Source organism: Anolis sagrei, chromosome 4, assembly GCF_037176765.1.
Source record: "Anolis sagrei isolate rAnoSag1 chromosome 4, rAnoSag1.mat, whole genome shotgun sequence".
NCBI lineage: Eukaryota > Metazoa > Chordata > Lepidosauria > Squamata > Dactyloidae > Anolis > Anolis sagrei.
Genome location: NC_090024.1, coordinates 129,449,227 through 129,473,768, shown reverse-complemented (window position 1 = coordinate 129,473,768; position 24,542 = coordinate 129,449,227). Strand labels below are relative to the sequence as shown.

Below are 24,542 nucleotides of genomic sequence, written 5' to 3'. Positions count from 1 at the left end.
TGACAAATACAAGTGATCAAAATATACAAGGTTGCAAACAATATGCCAAAAGTTTTGGAAGCCTATAAAGTTTTTACGGAGATTCAAAAATAATGAGTGAATGAGAAATCTATAAATGTTCAGGGAACCGATTCCAAGAGTACGGAGCACTAAGTGATAAAAGATGTGGTCAAGACAGGGAAGGAGGAATCTTTGGTTAAGTTAGGCTCCTTCTACACTGCCTTATATCCCAGGATATGATCCCAGATTATCTTCTTATATCAGTCACCACTGCCATATAATCTAGGATAAGCAGATAATCTGGGATCAGATCCTGGGATATAGGGCAGTGTAGAAAGGACCTGAGAAGTTTGGGAACACAGATCTTTAGACTATTAAAAAGAAATGAACAAATGATAGATATAGCATTTTGAACCAGGCTAAATCAATGCAATTTCATCATTTGGAATTGCTATTCCAGGAGGGGGCGGGGATAGGGTGTGGGAGGGTATGAGTAATAGGTGATACACATCTAAGGAATGCATAAAGCGTCATATAAGGTAAAGTGACTTTTGGAATAAAGTATATCGAGATAAGACTTGTATGGTAAGAGTTTGTTAATTGAAGGAATGTACCAACTAAAATAAAAATTAAAAAAAGAGAAAAGAAATGAAGACAGAAAGATTTGGGGGGGGGGGTATGTTGTGCAGGGCTTTGAACATTAAGAGGGGACATTCTTAACAGTGATAGAGAATGTGTGTTGATAAGAAAGCTTTAGAGGAAAAGTAAGTTTTAGGTGACCATGAAGAGCATCCATGCTGGAAGATGGATCCAACTGGAAGACATGCTGTATAACAATGTTCGGCATCAGAAGAAAAATTTGGAGTGGAGAAAGACAGCTAAGTTTCATCAACATGAAGATGCTTTCGAAAACCATATGAACTGATAAGGTTACATAAAAATAGTGTATAAAGAGAAAACAAAGGGCTCAGAACAGAACCCTGTGGAACTCTAATCGAAAGGGGAAAGGACAATAACATGACCTTCAGCTCCCACATTAAATGATCAACCTGAGAGAAAAGATGTGAATCAATTGAGGACTGAATCAGTAAACTCTAGGTCATGAAGTGAATCCAACAAAAGAGCATGGTGAACTGTGTCAAAGGCTGCACAGATATCAAGGAGAGTTAGGAATGAATATAAACCTTTTGAGTTGATCTGAAGGAAATCACCAGTAATTTTCATAATAGATGTCTCTGTAGAATGCAAAGGGCAAAATCCAGCTGGAAAGGGATCAATTACTGAAATTATATAGATGGGTATATATATATATATATATATATATATATATATATACACACACACACACACACACACACATATATATATATATGTGTGTGTGTGTGTGTGTGTAATATATATCGTTTTCTGTGTTATCTTCTAAACTTTCTCGTGAGGAAATATAGATATGTTATACTCTACTTGTACAATCCGGATTTTAAAAAATACAGAAATATGTGAAAGGTCAAAGAATCCACCTTCTGAAGAATCCTCTCATCTCTGCCAAACACAAAATGAAAAAGTCACTAGATAAATAACTGCTATTTGATTATTCACTTGCTTTTACACTGATTAATTTCTTAATGTATCACATATGGATAAATCTAAGCATCCTTCAAAATAGATATGTGTTTCAGATAGTCTTCCAAGTTAATAAAGTAATGCTGCCACTAAGTTTTTAGGCATTTTCCTCTATGTTCGTATATCAGTGTGATTCTATAAGATCTTCTGGGGAGGCCCTGCTCTTGGTCCCACATTCCTCACAGATGTGTTTGGCAGGGATGAGAGACAGGGCCTTCTCAGTGATGGCCCCTCGACTGTGGAATGCCCTGCCTAGGGATATAAGATCGGCCCCCTCCCTCCTGACTTTTCAAAGAAAGCTGAAAGCCTGGCTTTTTGAGCAGGCCTTCCCAAATATGGCATAGTTATGTGAAATCATGGAACCACTTGACGTCGCAATTGAATAATGACTTGACATGGAGACGCTCACGATAAAGTTTTGAAGGTTTTGTAATTTTTTTAATTTTCTTATGTTGTATGCTAATGTTTTTAACAATATTTTATGATCGTTTTATTTGTTATAATTGTTGAAGCATCACATTATTGCCAATTGTGAACCTCTCCAAGTCGCCTCTGGGCTGAGAGAGGTGGCATATAAATGTGGTAAATAAATAAATAAATAAATAAATAAATAGGACATCAACAATACCTCAATTGATAAGGATGGCTTTTTGCTGGATTCCTTTTAATGATGTCTGATCTCATTTCCTATTTGATCCATTTAGGGAAAGCTCAGAGAATTTATGTTATTGGGTGGGAATAAAAAATACATATCTGTTACAGTTCTCAACTAGGCATGTGCAATCCATGGTTCTAAATGGGTCTAAAGTACTTACAAAACTAAAATTCTGGTAGTGAAAACTAGGGGGTGCTGGTGCTTTGCTTCTACAGTGTTGCTAAAGTTCTGGTGGTGAAAATTTCAGAACTGTTAACAAACCTTTCAAAATTTCATTATTATTTCATTATTGGTGATTTTTACGACAGAACCTATTAGGAACTGCCATTCATAATGAAATTTTGAAAGTTGTGTTAGAGTTCTGAAAGTTTCACCTCCAGAACTTTAGCAACACTATAGAAGCAAAGCACCAGTGCCCCCTAGTTTTCACCACCAGAACTTTAGTTTTGTAAGTATTTTAGAACCATTTAGAACCATGGATTGCACATGCCTATTCTCAACTATACCACATATAGAATAGTGGATTCAAAAGTACCCCAGATGATAAATAAGTGTGCTCTTATCCGTTAGCCGTATTAATAAGAAAGTGCTGCCACCAATTAAAATCAGTATCAATGTATTAATCATAGAAGGCTTGAGTAGATTTGCCTTGCGGAGAAGATGGGGAATAGGAAAGCTACAAGTGGAGGCAAACTGATTCAGAAAGGCCTGCAGAAGGAAGACTTGTGAGAGGATTGGGATTTGCAGACTGTGGGAAGGGGGTCTTCTAGATAGAGGGAAACACAGGAGACAGGCAAAAGAGTAAAACAAAATACAAGCCCAGATATAGTAGCAGGAGCACTAAGCTGTGAAGCAGAAGTGGCAACCCAGATGATTTTGTATACAGTTCCCACCAACCTCATCAAGCATGTCCAAGGATAAGTGAGTCATGAACTACAATGTCTAGGAGGCCAAATATATTCCCACCACTACTTTAAATTTAAAACTACTATTTTGAAAGGATTATATTTAGTGCCTTTGCATTACACAGCTGAGACTTAGGGAATTAGTATTTTTGGGTCAGAGAAGCAGTCTTGAGCTCTGTGAGTTTTTACTTATAAATCAGGCACCAGCTAAAGGGGACAGAGAGTAGGACATGGCTGTGTTGAAGACATTATATAGGGTACAAACAAGCCCCTCCAAAGCACAAGAAAGGTGATTGAAAAAGACAGCAACCCTCATATGGGTTTCTGCCCTATGAAAATGTTGGTAGGGACAATGTTGTTGTTTATTCATTCAGTCGCTTCCGACTCTTCGTGACCTCATGGACCAACCCATACCAGAGTTCCCGGTCGGCCGTCACCACCCCCAGCTCCTTCAAAGTCAAGCCAGTCACTTCAAGGATACCATCCATCCATCTTGCCCTTGGTCGGGACAATGTTTCAGGGAAATCTGCTCTCATCCTCTTTGTTACAAAATCTCATTTCCTGAAGGGGGTGTGCTTAGGTACTTGGAGGGAAATGAGAGGAGTTAGTGATTGGCTGGGAAAGAGTGGGTGGAGCTTAACTTGGAAAAGAAAAAAAAAGACTTTTAAAACCCTGTCAGAGGGAGAATGAAACTGGGTGTCAAAGGAGAAGGAGCTAGGAGTTTGGAGTGGAGAAGAGAGAGAGGCCTGAAGTGGTTAGTTAGCTAGCAGATATAGCTAGTGGGAAGATTACAGCTATTAGGAAAGATAGCTGGGAAGTGGAGTGACAGATCCCAAGAATAAAGGGCTGTCTGTGTGGAGTTTGGGGTTACTTTCAGAGAAGAAATCCTGTTAGTAATCTCTGGAGGGAGAAAGGAGTTTTATTTGTAACTAAGTCTGAACTGCTCAAAGAAACCACACACTTTTAAGACAATCTTTCAAACTAACTAAGCTTACTGCTTATTTTGTTCCAGTTCTCTTAAATAAACATCATTGCTTTATTGTTCATAACATCTGCCTCACGTGTTCCTCTGTGGGAGAAGTTTCAAAGCAGTTTCCTGCAGTGATCAAGAGTTTATTGGTGGTAGAGTATATTTTAAAGAAGAAATCCTTTCAGTGTTACCTCAAGTACACAGATCTGAGTGCGAATCCAGCACATTCTAGCTAAAGATACCTGTAGTAAGCCAAGGGCTTGGCATTGCTTTTAAGTTTGGTGGGAGCCAGAGTTCTTTCAAAAGGTTTTCCAGCCAGAAGAAAGTTCTAGCTTCATTACAGCTTTTTGTGTTCGATTTATAATCAAAGAAGCCACATTCATTTATAATTGGTGTTCAGAGTTTGGGGAATTATACACCCCAAATAAGCCTCAATCCTTTATAGCATGCATGTGATTTATTATTTTATCACACAGAGAAAGGGAAATGTCCTAGGAGGCTCTCTACATGGGGTTGCCTCTGAAGACTGCCCGGAAGCTTCAATTAGTCCAACGTGCGGCAGCCAGGTTACTAACGGGAGCAGGGTACAGGGAGCATACTACTCCTCTGTTGCGCCAGCTCCACTGGCTGCCAGTCAGCTTCCGAGCACAATTCAAAGTGCTGGTCTTAACCTATAAAGCCCTAAACGACTCCAGCCCAATTTACCTGTCCGAACATATCCTCCCCTATGAGCCATCAAGATTACTAAGATCGTGTGGAGGGGCCTTGCTCTCGATCCCACCGGCCTCACAGGCGCAGCTGGTGGGGACGAGAGACAGGGCCTTTTCGGTGGGGGCTCCTCGACTCTGGAACTCCCTTCCACTGGGAAAGATCAGAACTGCCCCTTTGATCTTAACGTTCAGGAAACAGGTGAAAACCTGGCTTTGGGGATTGGCCATGATCCTGTGATATGGATGGATGACGACGAATAATGACTTTGATGACGACTGACCACTGTAATTATATGATTGTATTTTTGCCATTTTAATTGTTTCAATGTTTTAATGTTTTAGTGTGATTTAGAAATATGATGTTTTAATGACGGTCTGTAATATTGATGTTGGAAACCGGCCCGAGTCCAATACAAAACTACCAAATAAATAAATAAATAAATTCCTCAATGAAGCTTGCCTGATGTTATCACATGATGTGAGGCTACTTCTGGCGAGGCTCCATAGAGAAAGCATCCTGGCAGCACGCTAGGATGCTTCCCAGAGAACATGGGAGGCGTCCCGTGTTCTCATTTAGAAGAATGGGGGAATCTGGGCTATGAGGCTTCCCCTGATAAGATAAGGTAAGGGGTGCACAGGGCAATGTGCAGCACGGGGCAATTATTTCCCTCTGCTGTCCACTGGATTTGCCATGTTGCATAGAGAATCCCACATGCTGCTGCCTGGCTTATTGACCTCAGTGTGATGAGGTCCTTAGTTTTCTTCATTCAAATTGGCAGGAGAGCTTAGCTGCTGAGTGCTTGGATTCTCTCAGTTTACCCTCTAAGAGGAGTATCAGAAGAATGTGAATGTATCTTGTTAGCTGGAGCATGGCAACTAGATACAATTCAGCGTCTTCACTCCTACATATTACATCCCCCTAGCAAGTCTGCTTAAAATTTCAGCCCAAGCCACTCTGTTCACATTGTCTTATAGCTCTCACACCTCCTCCACTCTGCTTTCCATGAGAGGTGGAGATCATCACTTTCCTATTGCAGATGGAAGGCAGAAACTAGTTTATAGATTGTCTAATGCTACCTTGTGTGTTCATGACAGAGGCAAATTTTAAATGGGGGCAGGGGCACATTTCCAAATTTTTAATTTAGTTGCTTCTCTGTTTGTTTAGTCATGTGCCTCATAACACCAAAGTCTTTATGGTATGGCAATGATGTTGGTTTTATTCCAAAGCCTGGCCTCATTACAGCAGACTGTACCGCCTGGTAAATACAGTGGTCCCTGAAGGTGCAGAATCAAAAGATATCAACTAAGTATAACCAAACAAGCAGACAAACAAAAAACCTGACTGAACTGCAAGAAGGTTTGATAAGCTTTTCATCTGCCAGAAAGATCAATCTGAAAGCTCTGCCTTGATTTTCATCTCTTGCAACACACTCACTCTAATCTTTTACACTAACTAAAGTGGAAAGAAGAATAATGCTGAAGCCACTGATCTATAGCTGTGTGAGGCAAGTGGGGTTTGTGGCTATTGATAGCTGCTGTTGTTCACTGACATGCATTTCAAAAGCCCCTTTCATGTGTCTCAGTGAAAAGTATATCAGCCTTGGGTTCAAAGCACCCCTGTTAGACTATGAGATAGAAAAATAGAGGGAGTGATTTCAATGCTGTTTGGGTGGGCAGATCCTTTCTGGGCTTTTTTGCCATTTCGTTTGAACAATTTAGTGAGAGTTGTAATTAGATTCGACCTTTTTTGAGCATTCCTCTCTGAAGAAGCAATTTCACCCAGGATAGCCTCTTGTGCTGTTTATATTCTTAAGGTGTTTACAGAAGAGTGTTCTCCAAAGGTATTCCTTTTTTATATATCTGCTTCTCCCAATTGCATCAGCAGCGGAATTACAACAATTTGTTCCACAAACTAATCTAAAATTTAAGCACAAAGGGAGCATGCAGGCTGTAATGTTCAACACTACTTTAAAAAGGTGGCTTGTTTTGTCGTCGTTGTCGCCATCATCATCTTCAATCTATTACTTGCCTCTCTTTACAGCTCGAGGTGAGATACAACAGGGTTAAAGCAGAGTTAAACACTAGGCTTGGTTGATCAAGAAAAAAAATGGTTCTTAACTCGCTTCGTATATAGGAGGCGCTGGCGTTTCGATTTTAAAATTATTTCTCAAATTTTCTTGAAAAAAAGATCGGAAATAGTAAAAATCTGAATAGCTTCGTTTACTTCGTTAATGGAAGGTGCCTCCCCCCCTGTTAGTTTAAAATCTCGCAGTTTCCCTGGCCTCCCTGGCGACAAGCGGCGATGCGGTTTCCCCCAGTGGCCGTCAGGAATAGCTTGGCGTAGCCATGCCCACCTCATTTTCTTGCCACCCATCGCCTTTTGCAGTCACCCACCCAGGGAAGGGAAACTGTGAGATTAGTTTTAAAATCTCGCAGTTTCCCTTCCCTGGGTGAGTGACTGCGAACGGCGATGGATGGCAGGCAGGGGAATGAGGTGGGCGTGGCCACGCCCAGCTCTTCTTGATGGCCACTGGGGGCGTGGCCTTCAGGAAGAGCTGGGCATAGCCACGGCCACCTCATTTCCCTGCCACCCATCGCCGTTTGCAGTCACCCACCCAGGGAAGGGAAACTGCGAGATTAGTTTTCTAATCTCGCAGTTTCTCTTCCCTGGGTGGGTGACTGCGAATGGCGATGGGTGGCAGGCAGGGCCTTGTTGCCAGGGGGGCCAGGGAAACTGCGAGATAATGTAAACCTTGACTAGATATCCGAAAATAATTCCGAAAAATTGATAAATTGTTTCAATTTGTTATTACTCCTCACACTATTCCAGCAGGGCTTGAAATTGTTTTAAAAGTCATTTAAATACGAATTCATTCCGATTTTAGAAGCTTACAAACCTGATCAATCGAGCCTATTAAACACAACACTATTAAAATACATATAACAAAATACACATAAGACAACACCAATAAAATGCAGGTTAAAATTCACAAGTTAAAATTGACTGCGTAGTCCTGCCACAAGAGATAGATCTTGATTCTGACAGCTGATTTAGCTGTCAAAGCTCTTCTGGCAGGTCATTCCACAGTCTTGGGGTGGCTGATGAAAAGGACCTCTGGTTGATGGTTGCTATTTGGGTTTTGGTTGGTTGAAGTAAATATTTTCAAGAGGACTAAGGTGTCCAAAGGGGCAGATTGTAAGGGAGAAGGTGATCCTGTAGATAATCTGGACCCAAACCATATAGGGCTTTAAAGTCAAAACCAACATTTTGTATTGCCCGGAAACTACTGGGCAGCCACTGCAGTGATTTTGTTATATGTTCTTGTAACTAATTTGGTATGAACTGATAGGTAGGAGAAGCACTTGACAGAGCTTGTTTTTTTTTTTTCTGAACCAGGGCAGAATTATATGATGCCCCATATTACAAAAAAACAAAAAACAAAACAAAACAAAACAAAACAAAAAAAACCCTACAAAATTGTTAATTGTTGTCCAAAGCTTCTGTCCCACTCTACCTTTTGAAGTCAAGCTGGATGTGTCCCATGCTATGCCATTAAATGTTGCTCTTAAGCTCTACTGACAGGGGCAGGTAAATGCCTAATGGGACATCAGGATATGGGATAAAATAAAGTAGATGTTGGGGTGGAATGAAGGGAGAAATGCTATTGCTATTTTTAGCAGGAGCCTTTTATTCTTCACCACTGCTTGGCCTAACAGCAGTGTGTAGCAATTTCCATCCACTTTCTCTCCTTGCTATCTGAACTGGGACTTAAATGCAGGATTATGCTCCTATTTTGATGGCTGGCTACAGAAAGTGATGCTAGGACTCTGCTTCCTGTAGCTGGTGTTCTGTGATGTGTCACATTTTGAAAAAAAGTCATGCTATAGGAAGGTAGCCACTGGTAAGTGATGAGCTGGGTGGGAGGGCAAACCATGTGGAGGGCCAGAGACTCTTTGCTTCGCTATGAACCTAAACAAGCATTAAAACTGCTTTCAAGGCCCTGTTCTGTGCCATGGGCCATATTATATGAAGGTGTCTTTGCTTTTGGGGCCTTTGCTATTATGGCACCGTATCTCTGGAATTCTCTCAATTTGCTTTGAGTTGCATTGAATTTGCCCAAGTGTTGTCTTGTTTTATGCTGTGATTTTTAAAGGTGCTGACTGTCTAGCATTTTCATGTTGGACCCATGTGTGAAAAGTGGCTAACAATATTTTAAATAACAATAAATAAAACAGTATCACAACAGATGTTTTTAACATCCATGCTGTTGAAATACATTTGGAACGAACATAGGAATATGGAACAAATGGACAATGAGACTGGATCTTGATTTTAACTATGAGACACTAATGAGATGTTTTATTGATTTATATTGACTGTTTATTATGCTACTGTTTTTAATTGTTTTTAACTGTTTATGATGTTTTTGAGCATTGAATTTGGCTGTTGTTAACTTTGAGTCACCCTAGGGCTGAGAAGAGCGGTATACAAATATAGTAAATATAAATATATAAAATAAATATTTGAAGACATGTAAGTCTTCAAATTGAGTTCCCCTCGGGGTGAGAAAAGCAGTATATAAATACTGTAAATAAATAAATAAATAAATAAGTGGTTTGTACAAATATTTTGAGCTGAACAGCATGTCAGCATCTCCCTTGGACAGAATGTGAATTTCATGGTTAACCACTGAATCACCACTGAATTGGTAAACCTATGGTTTGCACTCCACTCTTTTACCCCTTGTTGACTTTTGTTTTGCTCTCAATCATAATCTCTTTCTGTCTCTATATGTGTAAGTGATGTGTGTATAAGGTATGCCAACAATAAAACCTCAGCCTGTCCCAGCAACCTGGTGATCCATGGAAGTTCAAGATGTATATTTTGAACGGCTGGCGGGGACGAGGGATAGGGCCTTCTCGGTGGTGGCTTCTCGGCTGTGGAACGCCCTTCCTACGGACATTAGACTAGCACCATCTCTAATGGTATTCCGCAAAAAAGTGAAGACCTGGCTGTTTGAGCAATGATTGGTTAATGAACACTGGAATGGAACAATGGATGATGAATCTGGAACATGTTTTTGATGATGAGATGACAGTGAATGGGTATTGTAGTGACTGTTTATTAATTGTGTAATGTGTTGGGTTGTTGGCTGTTTTTATACTGTAGCACTGAATTTTTGCTGTTCATATTTGTTGTGAACTGCTGTGAGTCGCCTTCGGGCTGAGAACAGCGGTATATAAGTAAGGTAAATAAATAAATAAATAAATATATTTTGTTCTGAAATTATCTATTTATATCACAACTGGAATAAACAAACTTATGATTTCTTCAAATCTTGAAAATAAATACGTACAGTTTCCTTTGAAAAGTCAAGTTCCTCATGTGATGTCAGTGGAAAATATTTGTGGTAATCACTGCTACAGTAAATAATGAAATAGAGTGTATGGATGATGTAGACCTCTCACCTGTTGTGAATACAGTGGAGGTGAACCCACTCCTGACAGCATTCTGGGCTGCTTGCAGGCGTACGGTGTACTCGGTGTTTTCTGAAAGCCCTTCTAGGCGGATCCAAGTGTCCTCGGCATCCACAATCAGCTCCTGGATGCAGCCATAAAACAACATGGGAAAAAAGAGATCAGCAAGGGAGATGTCTGTAGAGTATTTGTTCTTTATACCAAAATCATTTGTTCTGCAACAAGGAAGACTTGGGCACATGGCTTCAGTGAAAGTGCAGAGATACAGAATCCTCCTTTGCCTTGAAATGCTCAACAAGTCTTCACACATAGTTAGCGGGATGTGTCTAATTATAGCTTCATCTTTAATCACCGTTCATTATGCACAATTAGGTTACTTTGACTGAAGCTGGATTGTGACCAATGCAAAGAGAGAGACATCAATGCACATTACTTTGTATTACAGAAGTGGACAACACTTCGGTTTCAATGAAAATTTCATTTTTCTCTTGTTCTTCCATCCCTTATCAGTTCCATGCACTGCTCACCATAACTTGCAGTATTATGCAAGATTCAGTCAAAAGGGGAGGAGGGAACATTTTGTATGCCATCTTAACTGCCCCAAATGAGTAATGCAAAAGGGCCGTGAAAGTGTTTGTTTTGTGATTTACCCATGTGATCTAAAGTAGCAAACATTACCCTCCCTCTAATTGGGTTTCATTTCTTTTAATGATGTCATCAAATAACCAAATCTAATCTCTTGCCTAGTTTTGCACCTATATCAAGCCCAAGGTATTATTCTTTATTGCTAGGATGATAAGAAGTAGTGCAAAGGGGGGTAGAGGGGAATGCCTATCAAATCAACACTTGAAGAGAAGAAACTATGAGGGTTGAATGAAAAGTAATGCCTCCACCTTCGTAACTCCAGATGGCAGTACTGGTATGTGGCAGGTACTGGCTTGTTCAATAGACTCTCCTCTACAGTTTCATTTTGGCGGGAAGCCTTAGCATTGAATGGTTGTGTTGTTAAAGTGTGAAGCAAGGAACCCTGCATAGACGGTCGGTCAATACAACAAGGAATGTGCAGTCATTGAATTATTGACAGCAGAAGGTGTCACCTCAAAGGAGATTCATCAGAGAATGCAAGCTGTTTATGGTGATTGTATTGATGTGAGTACTGTGCTTTGTTGGGTAAGTTTAAAGATCTTGAGGTGGGAACATCTGACTTGTGTGACAAACAAAGAGTTGGACGTCCTGTGACAGCAACTACTGAGTTTCACAAGCAAAAGGTTGACAGATTGATTCAGGACAATTGTCGCATCACTCAGAGAAAAATTTCAAGCATAATTGGCATTTCACAATGGGTCACATTATTGCTTTGTTTGGCTATCGGAAGATCTGTGCACAATGGGTTGAGGAAACAAAGTGTCGACTTCTTTCGTGACGGCTTCAGAAAACTTGTTCATTGTTGGCAGAAATGTATCCAACTGCCAGGTGATTATGTTGAAAAGTGAATAGTGGTAGTTAAAGAGCACATTCTAAGGATTATTTCTGTGTTTTATTTATTAAAATATTCCCACCCAAACCCAAGTAACGAAGGTGGAGGCATTACTTTTCATTCAACCCTCGTAAGAACAAATAGACAAACTCATCCTTGGAATGACTACTCTCTAACAATGAACAAAGAAAGAGGAAGTTCAGAGCTAGGGATCATCTGACTCTGTCCCAGCTTCACAGGCTCACCTTACGGCTTCCATCAGGTGACCGATAGGTCATGATGTAGTTCTCAATCTCAGCCGTGGGAGGCAGCCATGAAAGGAGTGCACTCCGCCGAGTCACTTCACTTGCTGTCAGATTTGATGGAGGATCTAAAACTGCAAAAGTTGGGAAAAGAGTCAAAATAGAAGCATACAGTGGGTTCTTGTGGGTTTTTTCGGGCTATAGAGCCATATAGAAAAAACCCACAAGAACCCAGTGATTCCAGCCATGAAAGCCTTCGACAATACATAGAAGCATACACATTTCAATAATATGTTTAAAGAATAATCTAAAAAAAAAAACACAATTTCATAGAGAGGGATACGTTCTGAACAAAAAAATTGTTAGCCTGGTTCTTCAGCTTCGAGCAGCAGAAATCCCATTTCGCTGCTGAGGATGGCCCCATCAACACTACTGTTTAATGTGATGTAGGGGGCGTATTATTCTGAGACATCCAAAGATAATGTGGATTAACCTGGAAAAAACCTCAAATTCCAGGTTTAATCCAGGTTAAAAGATACTTGGGAAGATGTGGATCTTCTGGGAAGGCTCCATGTGCAATCCCAGATGGCAGTCCCCATAGCCATCTGTCTCCATGGGCTCAGGCAGCCCACAAAGGTGGCATGGCAGTGCCATCCTCCTGTTCCTAATCCCTATTTCATCGTTAAAATGGTCCTTACTGAGGCTGGAGGCTTCTGCTGGCTCCGTGGTGTGTCTAAATGAGACGACGGAGCTCTAGAGCAGGGGTTCTCAAACTTTTTAAACAGAGGGCCAGGTCACAGTCCTTCAAACTATTGGAGGGCCGAATTATGATTTGAAAAAAAAAATTAATGAATTCCTATGCACCCTGCACATATCTTATTTGTAGTGCAAAAGACACTTTAAAACAATACAATAATTAAAACGAAGAACAATTTTAACAAATATAAACTTATTAGTATTTCAATGAGAAGTGTGGACCTACTTTTGACTGCTGAGGTAGGATTGTTGTTGTTGTTGTGTGCTTTCAAGTTGTTTCAGACTTAGGTTGACCCTGAGCGAGGACCGGGTAAATGACCTTGGAGGGCCGGATCCGGCCCCCAGGCCTTAGTTTGAGGACCCCTGCTCTAGAGGATGAATTTGCCTCCCCTTCTCCAGAACTCCACTGTATCATTTAGATGTGCCATGGAGCATGGAAAAGCCTCCAACCTTGATAAAGAGGATTTCCTTGTTTTTTAAATGGTGAAGCAGGCACCAAGGAGGAAAAGGGTGGGCATGCCCACCTGTGCCAACACCAGTTTAACTAGAATGGGTGTAAGAAAAGACAGGATTTGTCCCCCTGTGTGACCTAAAAATGCACAGAAATTTTAAATTCCAGTTTTTTGCACATTTGGGCCAGAGAAGAAGGGTCCAAAGTTGGCTAGTTCTGCTCTGTAGCATCCCTCTTTGGTGGCAGACCTCTTGATCTGGAGGTGTAGCTGAAACAAACATATCACTTACAATAAAGCACTACTATTAATCCTGAAAATCTGATACCAAATGCAAATCAGTGAGTTATGCATAGCATCTAAGAGTTTGATTCTGTTCTATACACTCCTTTTTTTGGAAACAATTTGTAAATAGTTAGGAACATATTTCCTCATAAGCAGAAAGGCGTGCTATACTTACGAGTGGTAAAATTAGTGAAGATGGTTCTGCTGGTGACAGGCCCATTAGTAGCATACATGGTGACTCCATAGCTGGTACTTGGGAGCAAGTTGATTAGCTGGTACTCTTGATTGCTACCATCCACTAAGATAGTCTCTCCTGCAACTGAAAGCAGAGGATGGGTTGCAGTGAGTATTAGGCATAGTTAGGTCCAGTCGGATCTTCATAATTCGGAATAAATTTGGAAAAATTACCTTTTTGAAGTGATTTTTAACTTTTTTAGGAAACCGGAAGTCCCTTTGCCCTTCCAAAGCTGAAGTGAGTCAGAAATTATTCTGGTCGCTGGCCTCGGCTCAAGCCAGAGAAGCCAGTTTTAAACCAGGGAAGGCTGAATTTCCTCCCTTTGCTTTCCTTGCTTCTGTCTCAAGCCAGAGAAGCCAGCTTTAAACCGGGGAAGGCTGAATTTCCTCCCTTTGCTCTCTCCGCTCCTGGAGTAAATTATTATTTTATTTATTTACAGTTTTATTTTTCGCCCTTCTCACCCCGCAGGGGACTCAGGGCGGATTACAGTGTACACATATATAGCAAACATTCAATGCCAATTTTTGACATACAAACATATTCAGAATTACACAGAGGCTATTTAACTTTTTCTGGCCGCCAGGGGAGCTGTCGCTTTCATCGTCCATCTGCAAATGTTGTAATGCAGTTTGCATCTGGAATAAGAGGCTGACTTGTCAGATAGTCCATGGATATGTCACTGGGAAAAGGTATCACCTGAGGGTGGGATTACAGAAGCAGTTGCCAGACATCAAAGTGAGTTTTGATGATTGCTGGAGATTCCAGTGCTATTAGCCTTCAGGCAGATCATAGTCTTACACAAATTGTGTATCATGAAATTTAGGAGACACAATTCTCAAAAATCAACTCTGCTGAATACTGGCTCATGAACAGAACTTTTGTATTAACTGTTGTAAGGATGGCCACAGACTGGGAGATATTTTAGGATTAAATCAAACATTCAGTTCTTGGTGTCAGAGAGCAATGGATTGTGCTGACAGAAGGAGAAAATGTGTCAGATGTACCGGTCCTTGCCTTGATTAAGCATTCATATTTCTTAGAGGCAACAGTGCTAAATCAAAGGATAATTGCTTACAAATACTCATAATTGCTTGCTGCTTACTAATCACCCACAAAATAGTCATTTTTGTATCTTTTTTATCAATATAGCTGGAGTGACATTTTATAACCAGAACTAGATGGCAATACTGAAGATAATTAGGAAAGCCCTGAAAACTAAAGAGTGATGTTTATTTTAAAATTTAATGAATTACATATTGTAGCCTCTGAGGACCCATCTACATTGCCATGTAATGTAGTTTCAGAATGCAGATTAACTGCATTGAACTGGATTATATGGCAGTTTAGGCTCATATAATTTAGTATAATGCAGTTATTCTGCATTCTGAAATAGCATTATATGGCATTGAGTGTGGGGCCTTAGTTCATGTGTGAGCACAATGACATAATTCTAGTAGACCTTTGGGACCAGGTTGTGGCACAGCTAGTTAGTAGCTAGCTGAATTAAATCACTAAGGTCATGATTTTGAAGCCAGCCTGGGTCAGAGTGAGCTCATGACCATTAATAGTCTAGCTTGCTGTTGACCTATGCAGCCCGAAAGACAGTTGCATCTGTCAAGTAGGAAATTTAGGTACTGCGTATAAACGGGGAGGCTAATTTAACCAATTTACGACACCATAAAACCTTCCAGCAGCATGCGTAAGAATGAGGAAGAACTCCATCAAGGACCAGTGTCACAAGTGGACGGTAAAGCAGCAGCTCCCCCTGTGGCCGGAATCAAGCATACCCTCATGAAGCCGGAAAGCTGGAATGTTAAATTACCTCTGTGTCTGTCTAATGGCATTGAATGTTTGCCATGCACCGGGACTGTGGCGCAGCTGTCTGTCAGCTGCATTAAGATCACTTCTGACCACAAGGTCATGAGTTCAAAGCCAGCCCGGGTCAAAGTGAGCTTCTGACCAATTGTATAGCTTGTTGTCGACCTTTGCAACCCGAAAGACAGTTGCATCTGTCAAGTAGGAAAATTAGGTACCACCTATGTGTGGGGAGGCTAATTTAACAAAATTTATGAGGCCATAAAAAAGACTCCACAAAGCACTCCAGCAAAAAGCATGCAGGGGATGCGGAAGTACTTCATTAGTGTCGCAAATGGACGATGAAAGCGACAGCTCCCATGGCAGCCAGAAAAAGTTAAATAACCTCTGACTGTTTGTCTATATCGGTTGTATGTTTTTGGCATTGAATGTTTGCCATATATGTGTACATTGTAATCCACCCTGAGTCCCCTGTGGGGTGAGAAGGGCGGAATATAAATACTGTAAATAATAATAAATAAATAATGTATATATGCATTGTAATTCGCCCTGCGTCCTCTGTGGGGTGAGAAGGGTGGAATATAAATACTATAAATAAATAAAAATAAATATGGCTGTTCATCTCTTCCAAAAAGTCATCTCACCACTTGAACTGTTGACTGGTATTCTGGAGGCATAGGATACCTTCACAAAGGCCCATGGATTCACCACAAGTTGTGGTAAATCCATGGGCTCCCAGCGGGGGGTGCTGAGAATCCATTGCTCTATATTTGGTATCACGTGACTTACAGAGACCCCAACCCATGGGTGGAAGTGTGGCTGACCGGCTTCCCCCCATTACTGGTAAGGTGGCATATACCACTTGCTCTCCTCTTTCTGGATGGACCCCTTCCAAAAGTGCATATGTGTTGTGTAATGGGCTCTGTCCTAAAAGGGGAGAGCAAGCGGTGTATGATGAGGAAAGTACCGTCTGTACAGTTTTCCCTTGCTACTTCGCGGTTCACTTTTAGTGGACTTGCTGTTTCGTGGATTTTTGAAAATATTAATAATATATATATAATATAATTAGGTCCACATGAGGCCAGGAACCCCGGAAGTGTGGCGGCCTGAGGTGGGACAGGGAAGGCCTGCCTCCCTGGCCTCCAAAGACCCCGGAAGTGCAGCAGCCTGAGGTGTGGTGGGGAAGGCCGGCCTCCCTGGCTTGTGCTGCCTGCATGGCTCCGGAGGCTCTGCAGGGATCTGTGAAGGCCAGGAAGGCAGGCAGGTGCCCATGGGATGGGCTGGGAGGTGGGTAAGGAAGTGTGAGTAAGAAAATAATATATAAAATAATGTATAAATATTAAGATTAATATGTCATACCTACTTTGTGGATTTTCACTTATTGCGGGGGGTCCTGGAATGGAACCCCCACAATAAGCGAGGGAACACTGTACAGGCAAATATGAACACTCTGAGAGCAACTGATCTATTTCCTACAACCCTCAGATAAAATGAAGAATGTCAGGACTTAGACTGAGGCATTAAAGAGCCAAATTGGAGCCCTTCTGTGGCTCCTATATGCTACCTGCGCAATGATAGTAGACCCTTTGGGATACATTAAATGGAGAGCAGACCAGCACAGTTATCCTTTTGCTATTCCTGCTTCTATTCTTATCAGAGATGCCACAATTGGTATTTCTACTTCTTTCTACATCTTTGTGCTGCTCCTCTGTGCCCTCCCCTTCTAAGGTTGCAACGAGGCACCAACAAACCTGTGTCATGTGTGAGCACAATGACATAATTCTCCACTTCAGCCGTGGGTATTTCCCACTTCAGCAGGGCTTCTGTTGGGGTGATGTTTGTGACAGTCAAACTCTCTGGATTATCCATGGCTGGGAAAGGTGCAAAAAGACACGACAAGGAGTTGTCATTTGTCCATTTTATCCATCATTCAAAATCAGGATAAAGAAATCAAAACAAATGAATAGTTCAATGCTATACAACAGTCTGAAAATAATATTTTAAATTAAGTTCAGCAACAATATCCAAACTGCAGGAGGAAATAAACATTGCCATTGTTTTGAATCAGCAAAAGCAAGCATTGCTATAGTTGTAGATCTTAAGGCTACCAGGCAAATGAGAATTGATGGAACAGCCACATTTAGTATCTGCGTATCTCCCCCAATAACTTACGTAACAGGGAGGGGATGTGTGTCTAGTTTTTTTTAACATCAACAGACATTCATAGGTGCTTCTCTCTTTTCTTCCAGTCCAGCTCTGACACTAGCTGACACTAGCTGTTTGCTGGGTGCAGAGGCGGCCCTAGATAATTTTTAACAGTAAGCAAACAGTATTTTGCCCCCCCCCCCAACCAATCATTGATATATATTTTCTGTTTGTCGTGGGAGTTCTGTGTGCCATATTTGGTTCATTTCCATCATTGGTGGAGTTCAGAATGCTCTTTGATTTTAGGTGAACTATACATCCCAGTAACTACATCTCGCATATGTCAAGGTCTATTTTCCCCCAAGAGCACCTCAAGAGTGCCCCTGGGCAAAATCAACTATACTGTGAATGCTTACTTTGCGTAATGGGTTGAACCGCCCCTGGTCGCCAAAAACTATCAGAAAACACTATTTTCTGTTGGTCATGGGGGTTCTGTGTGGGACGTTTGGTCCAATTCTATAATTGGTGGGTTCAGGATGCTCTTTGATTATAGGTGAACTGTAAATCCCAGCAACTACAACTCCCAAATGTCAAGGGCTATTTCTCCTAAACTCCATTAGTGTTCACATCTGGTCAAATTGAGTATTCGTGCCAAATTTGGTCCAGATTCATCATTGTTTGAGTCCACAGTTCTCTCTGTATGTTGATGAACTACATCTCCAAAACTCAAGATCAATGTCCACCAAACCCTTCCAGTAATTTATGCCGGTTCTGTGTGCCAAGTTTGGTTCAATTCCATTATTGGTGGAATTCTTTGATTGTAGATGAACTATAAATCCCAGCAGCTACAATCCCCAAATGACAAAATCAATTACTCCACAACCCCTCCAGTATTCAAATTTGGGCGTATCAGGTATTTGTGCCAAAATTGGTCCAATGAATGAAAATGCATCCAGCATATCATGATTCATAACAGTAGCAAAATTACAGTTATGAAGTAGCAACAAAAATAATTTAATGGTTGGGGGTCACCACAACATGAGGAACTGTATTAAGGGGTTGCAGCATTAGGAAGGTTGAGAACCACTGATTTAAACAGACTTTCCCTATCTTGTCCCTTATTTTTGTATGATCCAAAAGGAAGTCTGTTTATTTAATATGATTCCAGTAACCAGTAAATAATAATAATAATGATAATAATAATAATAATAATAACTTTATTTATATACCGCTCTATCTCCCCGAGGGGACTCAGAGTGGTTTCCAAGCAACACCATCAATACATACAAAGTAAACTAAACAACCATAAGATTAACAAAACAATATAAGCATAAAAATTGTTGTCATAACACACATATATTAAAAGTAATCCAAGGCAATTTAAAAGGCCGGGCCGAGATTAGTGCACGCTCAAAAATTCTAGGGGGCTTGGGAATTAAGTGCTATAGTAGGGTCTATGACTGTTCATTTCCAGGGCCTATTAGAGGAAGTGACCTGGGTCATTGGTAGGAAGAATAAGGCCATATTCAACAATGTCTAGGGCTGAGCTAGAACTAGTTATTATCAAAGCCTTGTTGAAACCACCAGGTCTTCAAGCTCTTACGAAAGGAAGGGAGGGGTGGGGCCTGTCTAATTTCCCTGGGAAGGGTGTTCCAGAGGTGAGGGGCCACCACTGAGAAGACCCTCTCTCTCATCCCCACCAATCGTACTTGTGATGGTGGTGGGAGCAAAAGGAGGCCCTCCCTGGAAGATTAAGAGTTTGCGCCGGTTCATAAAAGGAGATGCGATCGCAGAGATAGGCGGGGCCCGAACCATTTAGAATTTTATAGGTCATGACTTACACCTTGAATTTGGCTCGGCAACTCATCAGCAGCCAATGAAGCTGTTTTAATAGGGGCATTGTATGCTCCCTATAGTTTGCTCCAGTAAGGAGCCTGGCTGCTGCCCGTTGTACCAGTTGAAACTTCCGGGCCATCTTCAAGGGCAGCCCCACGTAGAGTGCATTGCAATAGTTCAGTCTGGATGTAAGATAATATTTCTGTTGAGGAGCATTTCCAGAATGAACACAGTGAAGCATTGGATACATTATGTGTGTTTTCAAATGTCTCTTCTTTACATAACCCATGGCATGAGCTAAAAATTGTCCGTCCAAAATGGCATGAGATATTTGCACATATAGGGAAATTGTTATATTTTGTTAGCTGTATAACTATAATTTGTTGAGTTTGGTTTTGCTTTATACTGCTGTAGGAATTACATCCATATTTCTGTAGAAATCACGAAGGCACTGGAAGACATCTGAGTTGATTTTGGGTTCAGCGTCTAAAGGAAATGAGTTCTTTTGGGTCTATCACCTTTTTTATTACTATTGCTTGCTTTATCACTTTCTTTTCAGCAAGCAATGTTTGTAGAGCTTTGTTCCTATGAAAAGATCCATTATTCATCATCCCAGAAAATCAGAACCCTTTCCTGAAATACAACATGTGCAATCCTCAAACTGACATATCAACATCTGTCTTTTTGCCAGTGCCATATTTTCAAAAGCTCTTCAAATGGGAATCCCAAATATTTAAGCTTGTACAAACATTAAAAGTTTAAGTTTTTAGTCCAAATATTAGCTCTGCATGATTTCCCAGCTTTGACACCCAATGAACTGCATACTACAAGTGTGATGAGAACAGAGGGAGGCTGAAGTAAAGAGTACAGTGGTTTGCCTTAAGGCCCACTAGTATGTTTTTGGCAGAGGTATGAGCCAAATGAAGGACTTCTTGCTAAATCTTGCAGGTACTGTGTGCTTGTAATTGGGACTCGGAGTTATTCTGCCACTAGCCATGGACCACTCCACCATAACCGCCATCCATACCTGTATACATGATGTGTGAAAGAGGTTCACTTTCCTCTCTGCCCCGCACACTCTTCAGAAAGATCTCATACTCAGTAGCCGGCTGCAAGTGGCTGAGGGTATACTCAGTGACACCTTTGGCAACGACTATGCTGTCCACTCGTCCTGTGTGGATTAAGAAAATGGCCCCGTTATCTCTTAGCAAAGTTGGCTTCTCTAAATGATAGGTCAATAATCCTGAAACTGGAGAAAGCAAAGTTAAAAATGTAACCCCTCTGTATTTAGAAATGAGCTTCCATTAAGGGTCCATCTTGTCTGGAACATTTGTGGTTAGCACCTAAGAACATGTGCAATCAACAACTTTCACAAGACAGTTCAGGCAGAAGGCTAAAAAGATGACAAAGTGTTTATTGCCACATATGGGGGGAAAGAGCTATTTGGGTCTTGTACTTTCTATTGTCAAGAAATCTTGTGATTTACAAGAAATCAGTTAGTCAATGTGCCAAATAAGGAATTAGAGAAGTTAGTTAGTCAATGTGCTAAATGAGGAATTAAGTCTAGGTGGTAGTTTGTAATTGGATAACCTTTGCTGCAGTGCCAAAGAGTCTTGTCTATATAATGTGAGTCTGAGAGACATTGGGCACGGCAGCCTCTTGAAAGTACCAAGACCCGCACGTTTGGTATGGCTGGCTGTTTCTTCATGATCATGATGAAAATAAATCTTGCTTTTGTACTTCTCCTGAGACTGGGTGTTTGTCTTTTTGCCTCCTGCGACCGGACCCAATGCGGGGCCCCTGAATTGGGGTCCCTAACATAAATACAGTCGGACTAAAGCATAGCTCACCAGGCCGAATTCTTACAATTTAGTGTAGTCTAAATTCATATCAATTACAATGGGTCTACTCTAGTTGAGACTGAATTTGATTCAGGCCAATGCTTGTTGTCGGAAGGTCATGCCAGTAACTTCCCTAGGTAAATGTATAAAATAAAGAATTAGCATCTGCATATATCCAGATATTCATAATCTGTTCACGTGCAATTAAAAAGCATGTTTTGACACATTTTTGGTACAATCGGATATCTATAAACCTGTCTCCATAAAGGTGAGATGACAGAACCACATACATCATGGATAAGTTTTGGGAAATGTGTATTTCAAAGTAATTAAAAATATCATCTGGTACAGAAGTCACTTGTTTGAGGTGCTTGTGAAATGCAAATGAAGCTCTCTTGCAAAAATATTTACCCTTCCTTTATTTTAATGTCCCATCTGTCCTTTTGAAGTGACAAACTCTAAAAATCTGGACTCTTTAATCTCGTGTAGCAACAGACGAAAAATATTTTTAGTACATTAAGCCTGCAATTTTATGCATATTTCTAGGGGATAAGCCAAATTAAACCTACTGGGTCTTACTTCTGAGTAAACATGCAGACTCCTGCTCTTCACCTACCTTCAAAGAAAGCACTATGAATATACCTTGGAAATTATTTATCCAGCAGAACTTGTCCCTTCTCCTTGAGAGGAGAGCAGGGGAAATTTCAACACATTCTTGGGAAGTTTCTAGATTATATTTCACAGAAATTTCAGAATTATCTTTTCTGAGGGTAACTGAAGATATCCTCCCAACCATCTTAGGACCAGATGAACATAATGCCATCAATGTATAGTTAACTGAAAATTAGAAATATAGAAACATAGACTTGGAAGAGACCATAAGGGCCATCCAGTCCAACCCTTTGCCATGCAGGAAAATACAGATAAAGCTCTCCTGACAGATGGTCATCAGCCTCTCCTTTAAAATTTTCAGAGAAGGAGCTCCACCAAACTCTGAGGTAGCATATTCCACTGTCAGACAGCTCTTACCATCAGGAAGTTCTTTCTAGTGTTTAGGTGGATTCTCTTTTCCTGTCATTTGGACCCATTGATCTGTGCCCTCATCTTTACAGCAGCAGAAAACCAGCTTCCCCTTCCTCATTGTGATATCCTTTCAAATATTTACACATGGTGATCATGTCTCCTCTCAATCTTCTTCTGCAGGCTAAACATACCCTCCTCATAGGGCTTAGCTTCCAGATCTTTGATCATTTTGGTTGCCCTTCTTTCGACACTTTGCAGCTTGTCAACATCCTTCTTGAATTATAAAGCCCAGAATTGGACACAATATTTCACATGAGGTCTGACGAAAGTAGAATAGAGTGGGACCATGACTTCTGTTCTGTCGCTGCTGGACCTAAAATGAAGTGCCTTTAAAAGAGGATGTATGGCTTGAATCCAGCGGGAAGCCAGGGCCCCCGAAAAGGAGCCTTTAGAGAAATTTCCCTCATTAAACAGTCTTTAGGAGGCTTGAGCTTAAATATAACAGTCTTTTATTGATGAACAAACAGGAATAGTAAAGCTTTCTTGGTAAAGAAACCAGTTCTCTCAAACTTGTCCACAGGGAACAGGCACTATCTTCAATAACTTTGTTCAAAAAGAAAATTCCCCTTTCTAGCTCCTCCCAGGCTACTGTGAACCTAAACCTGACTGATTTGAATCCACTACCGGCTGAACTGCGTTTCAGAACCGAGCAGACGTACCAGCAGGCCTGTAGTCACTTAGCTGGAGATCTTGACGATTAGAGCTGTTATTCCCTCCGGAATTCCTCAGGGCTGTAAGGCTGGGAATCTTTAGAGGCTCTTAAGACTGTTCTCTCCCGGGAAGTCTTAAGGGACGAAGCCTTTGCACAGGAGGACATCTGTATACATGCTCTGCATTGACTTCCTTTGCTGAGACTGACTGAAAAATGGCCCCTTCCCTCCAAAAAACCCAGAGGGGGTGGGACCAGGGAACCTAACTGTTATTGACAGGTGGCTTGTCCTATGAATGCAAATTATAACAGGAAGCCATCCTGCTACAAAATCCCAAGCCTGGGATTGCAAAGCAACATTTAATTCAAAGCAAACAAAATTGGAGCTCCTGGAACAGCTGTTCCAGAACACGTTCTGCTATGATTCCAAGATCTCTTTCAAGCCAGGTGTCACCCATCCTATGTTTGTGCATTTCATTTTTATTATCTACGCGTGGTACTATAGATTTCTCCCTGTTCTAATTCATTTTGTTAGTTTTGGCCCAGCTCTGATGTGTTAAGGTCATTTTGGATTCTGATCCTGTCCTCTGGGGTATTAGCTTTTCCTCTCAAATTGGTGAAAAGTTTAAGAAACCCCCATTTAGCACATTTTTGATTAGCTTTTTTGGTAGAATGTCATAGAGGACTATATCAAAGGGTTTACTGAAATCAGGATATGATCTATCTACAGCATTCCCGTCATCTTTCAAGCTTGTAACTCTTTCAAAAAAGAGATAAAGTTAATCTGGCATGACAAACTTGTGCCGACTTTTTGTGAGTATGGCAAGTGCTTACAGTTTATTTCTTTAATCATCTGCTCCAGAATCTTTCCTGGTATTGATGTCAGGCTAGATGGTAATTGTTTGGGTCCTCTCTTTTTTCCTTCTTGAAAATAGGGACATTTGCCTTCAAGTCCAGTTTGCTGGAACTTCTCCTGTGCTATGACTCTTACACCCCAACATTGGTATGTCTCATGTTGACATTTATTGGGAGCACGGAGAAGAGAACCCATCTTCAAATGTTCTGATCTTCAAAACACGGTGTGTGTGTGTGTGTTAGAGGTGTATCACTTGCCCGAACATTTTGCTAGAATAATAAAGGGATGGAGAAAGTCACAGATGACTTGTTTATACTAAGTTGGATGAGATTAAGGGAACTGAACCTTTTACAATAGGTAGGAATCTGAAAAAAAAAAAAAAAGCTGGGATTCATGATCCAAGAACAAATATACATTTTGAGTGTTTTTCCTGAATCAATTTTTTACACACAGGAACTTTTATAAATCTGTTGTCAGATGCTTAGTTCTGACACTGATGTCTATGCAGGCTGTTCCTGTTGTTGGTTAAACAAAG

General features: G+C 40.9%; 1 protein-coding gene across 5 annotated transcripts in view; it reads right to left on the bottom strand.

Annotated features, from left to right (window-relative positions):
* Positions 1–24,542, bottom strand: part of TNR (tenascin R) — a 745,794-nt gene that overhangs the window by 25,013 nt on the left and 696,239 nt on the right. For all 5 annotated transcript variants that reach the window (XM_067467656.1, XM_060774408.2, XM_067467655.1 and 2 more), the window contains 5 exons: positions 20,606–20,749; positions 17,349–17,468; positions 13,723–13,866; positions 12,061–12,191; positions 10,330–10,462 (listed from right to left, as the gene is read on the bottom strand). In XM_067467656.1, the coding sequence (XP_067323757.1) occupies positions 10,330–10,462; positions 12,061–12,191; positions 13,723–13,866; positions 17,349–17,468; positions 20,606–20,749 (672 nt within the window). The remainder of the gene's footprint in view (positions 1–10,329; positions 10,463–12,060; positions 12,192–13,722; positions 13,867–17,348; positions 17,469–20,605; positions 20,750–24,542) is intronic.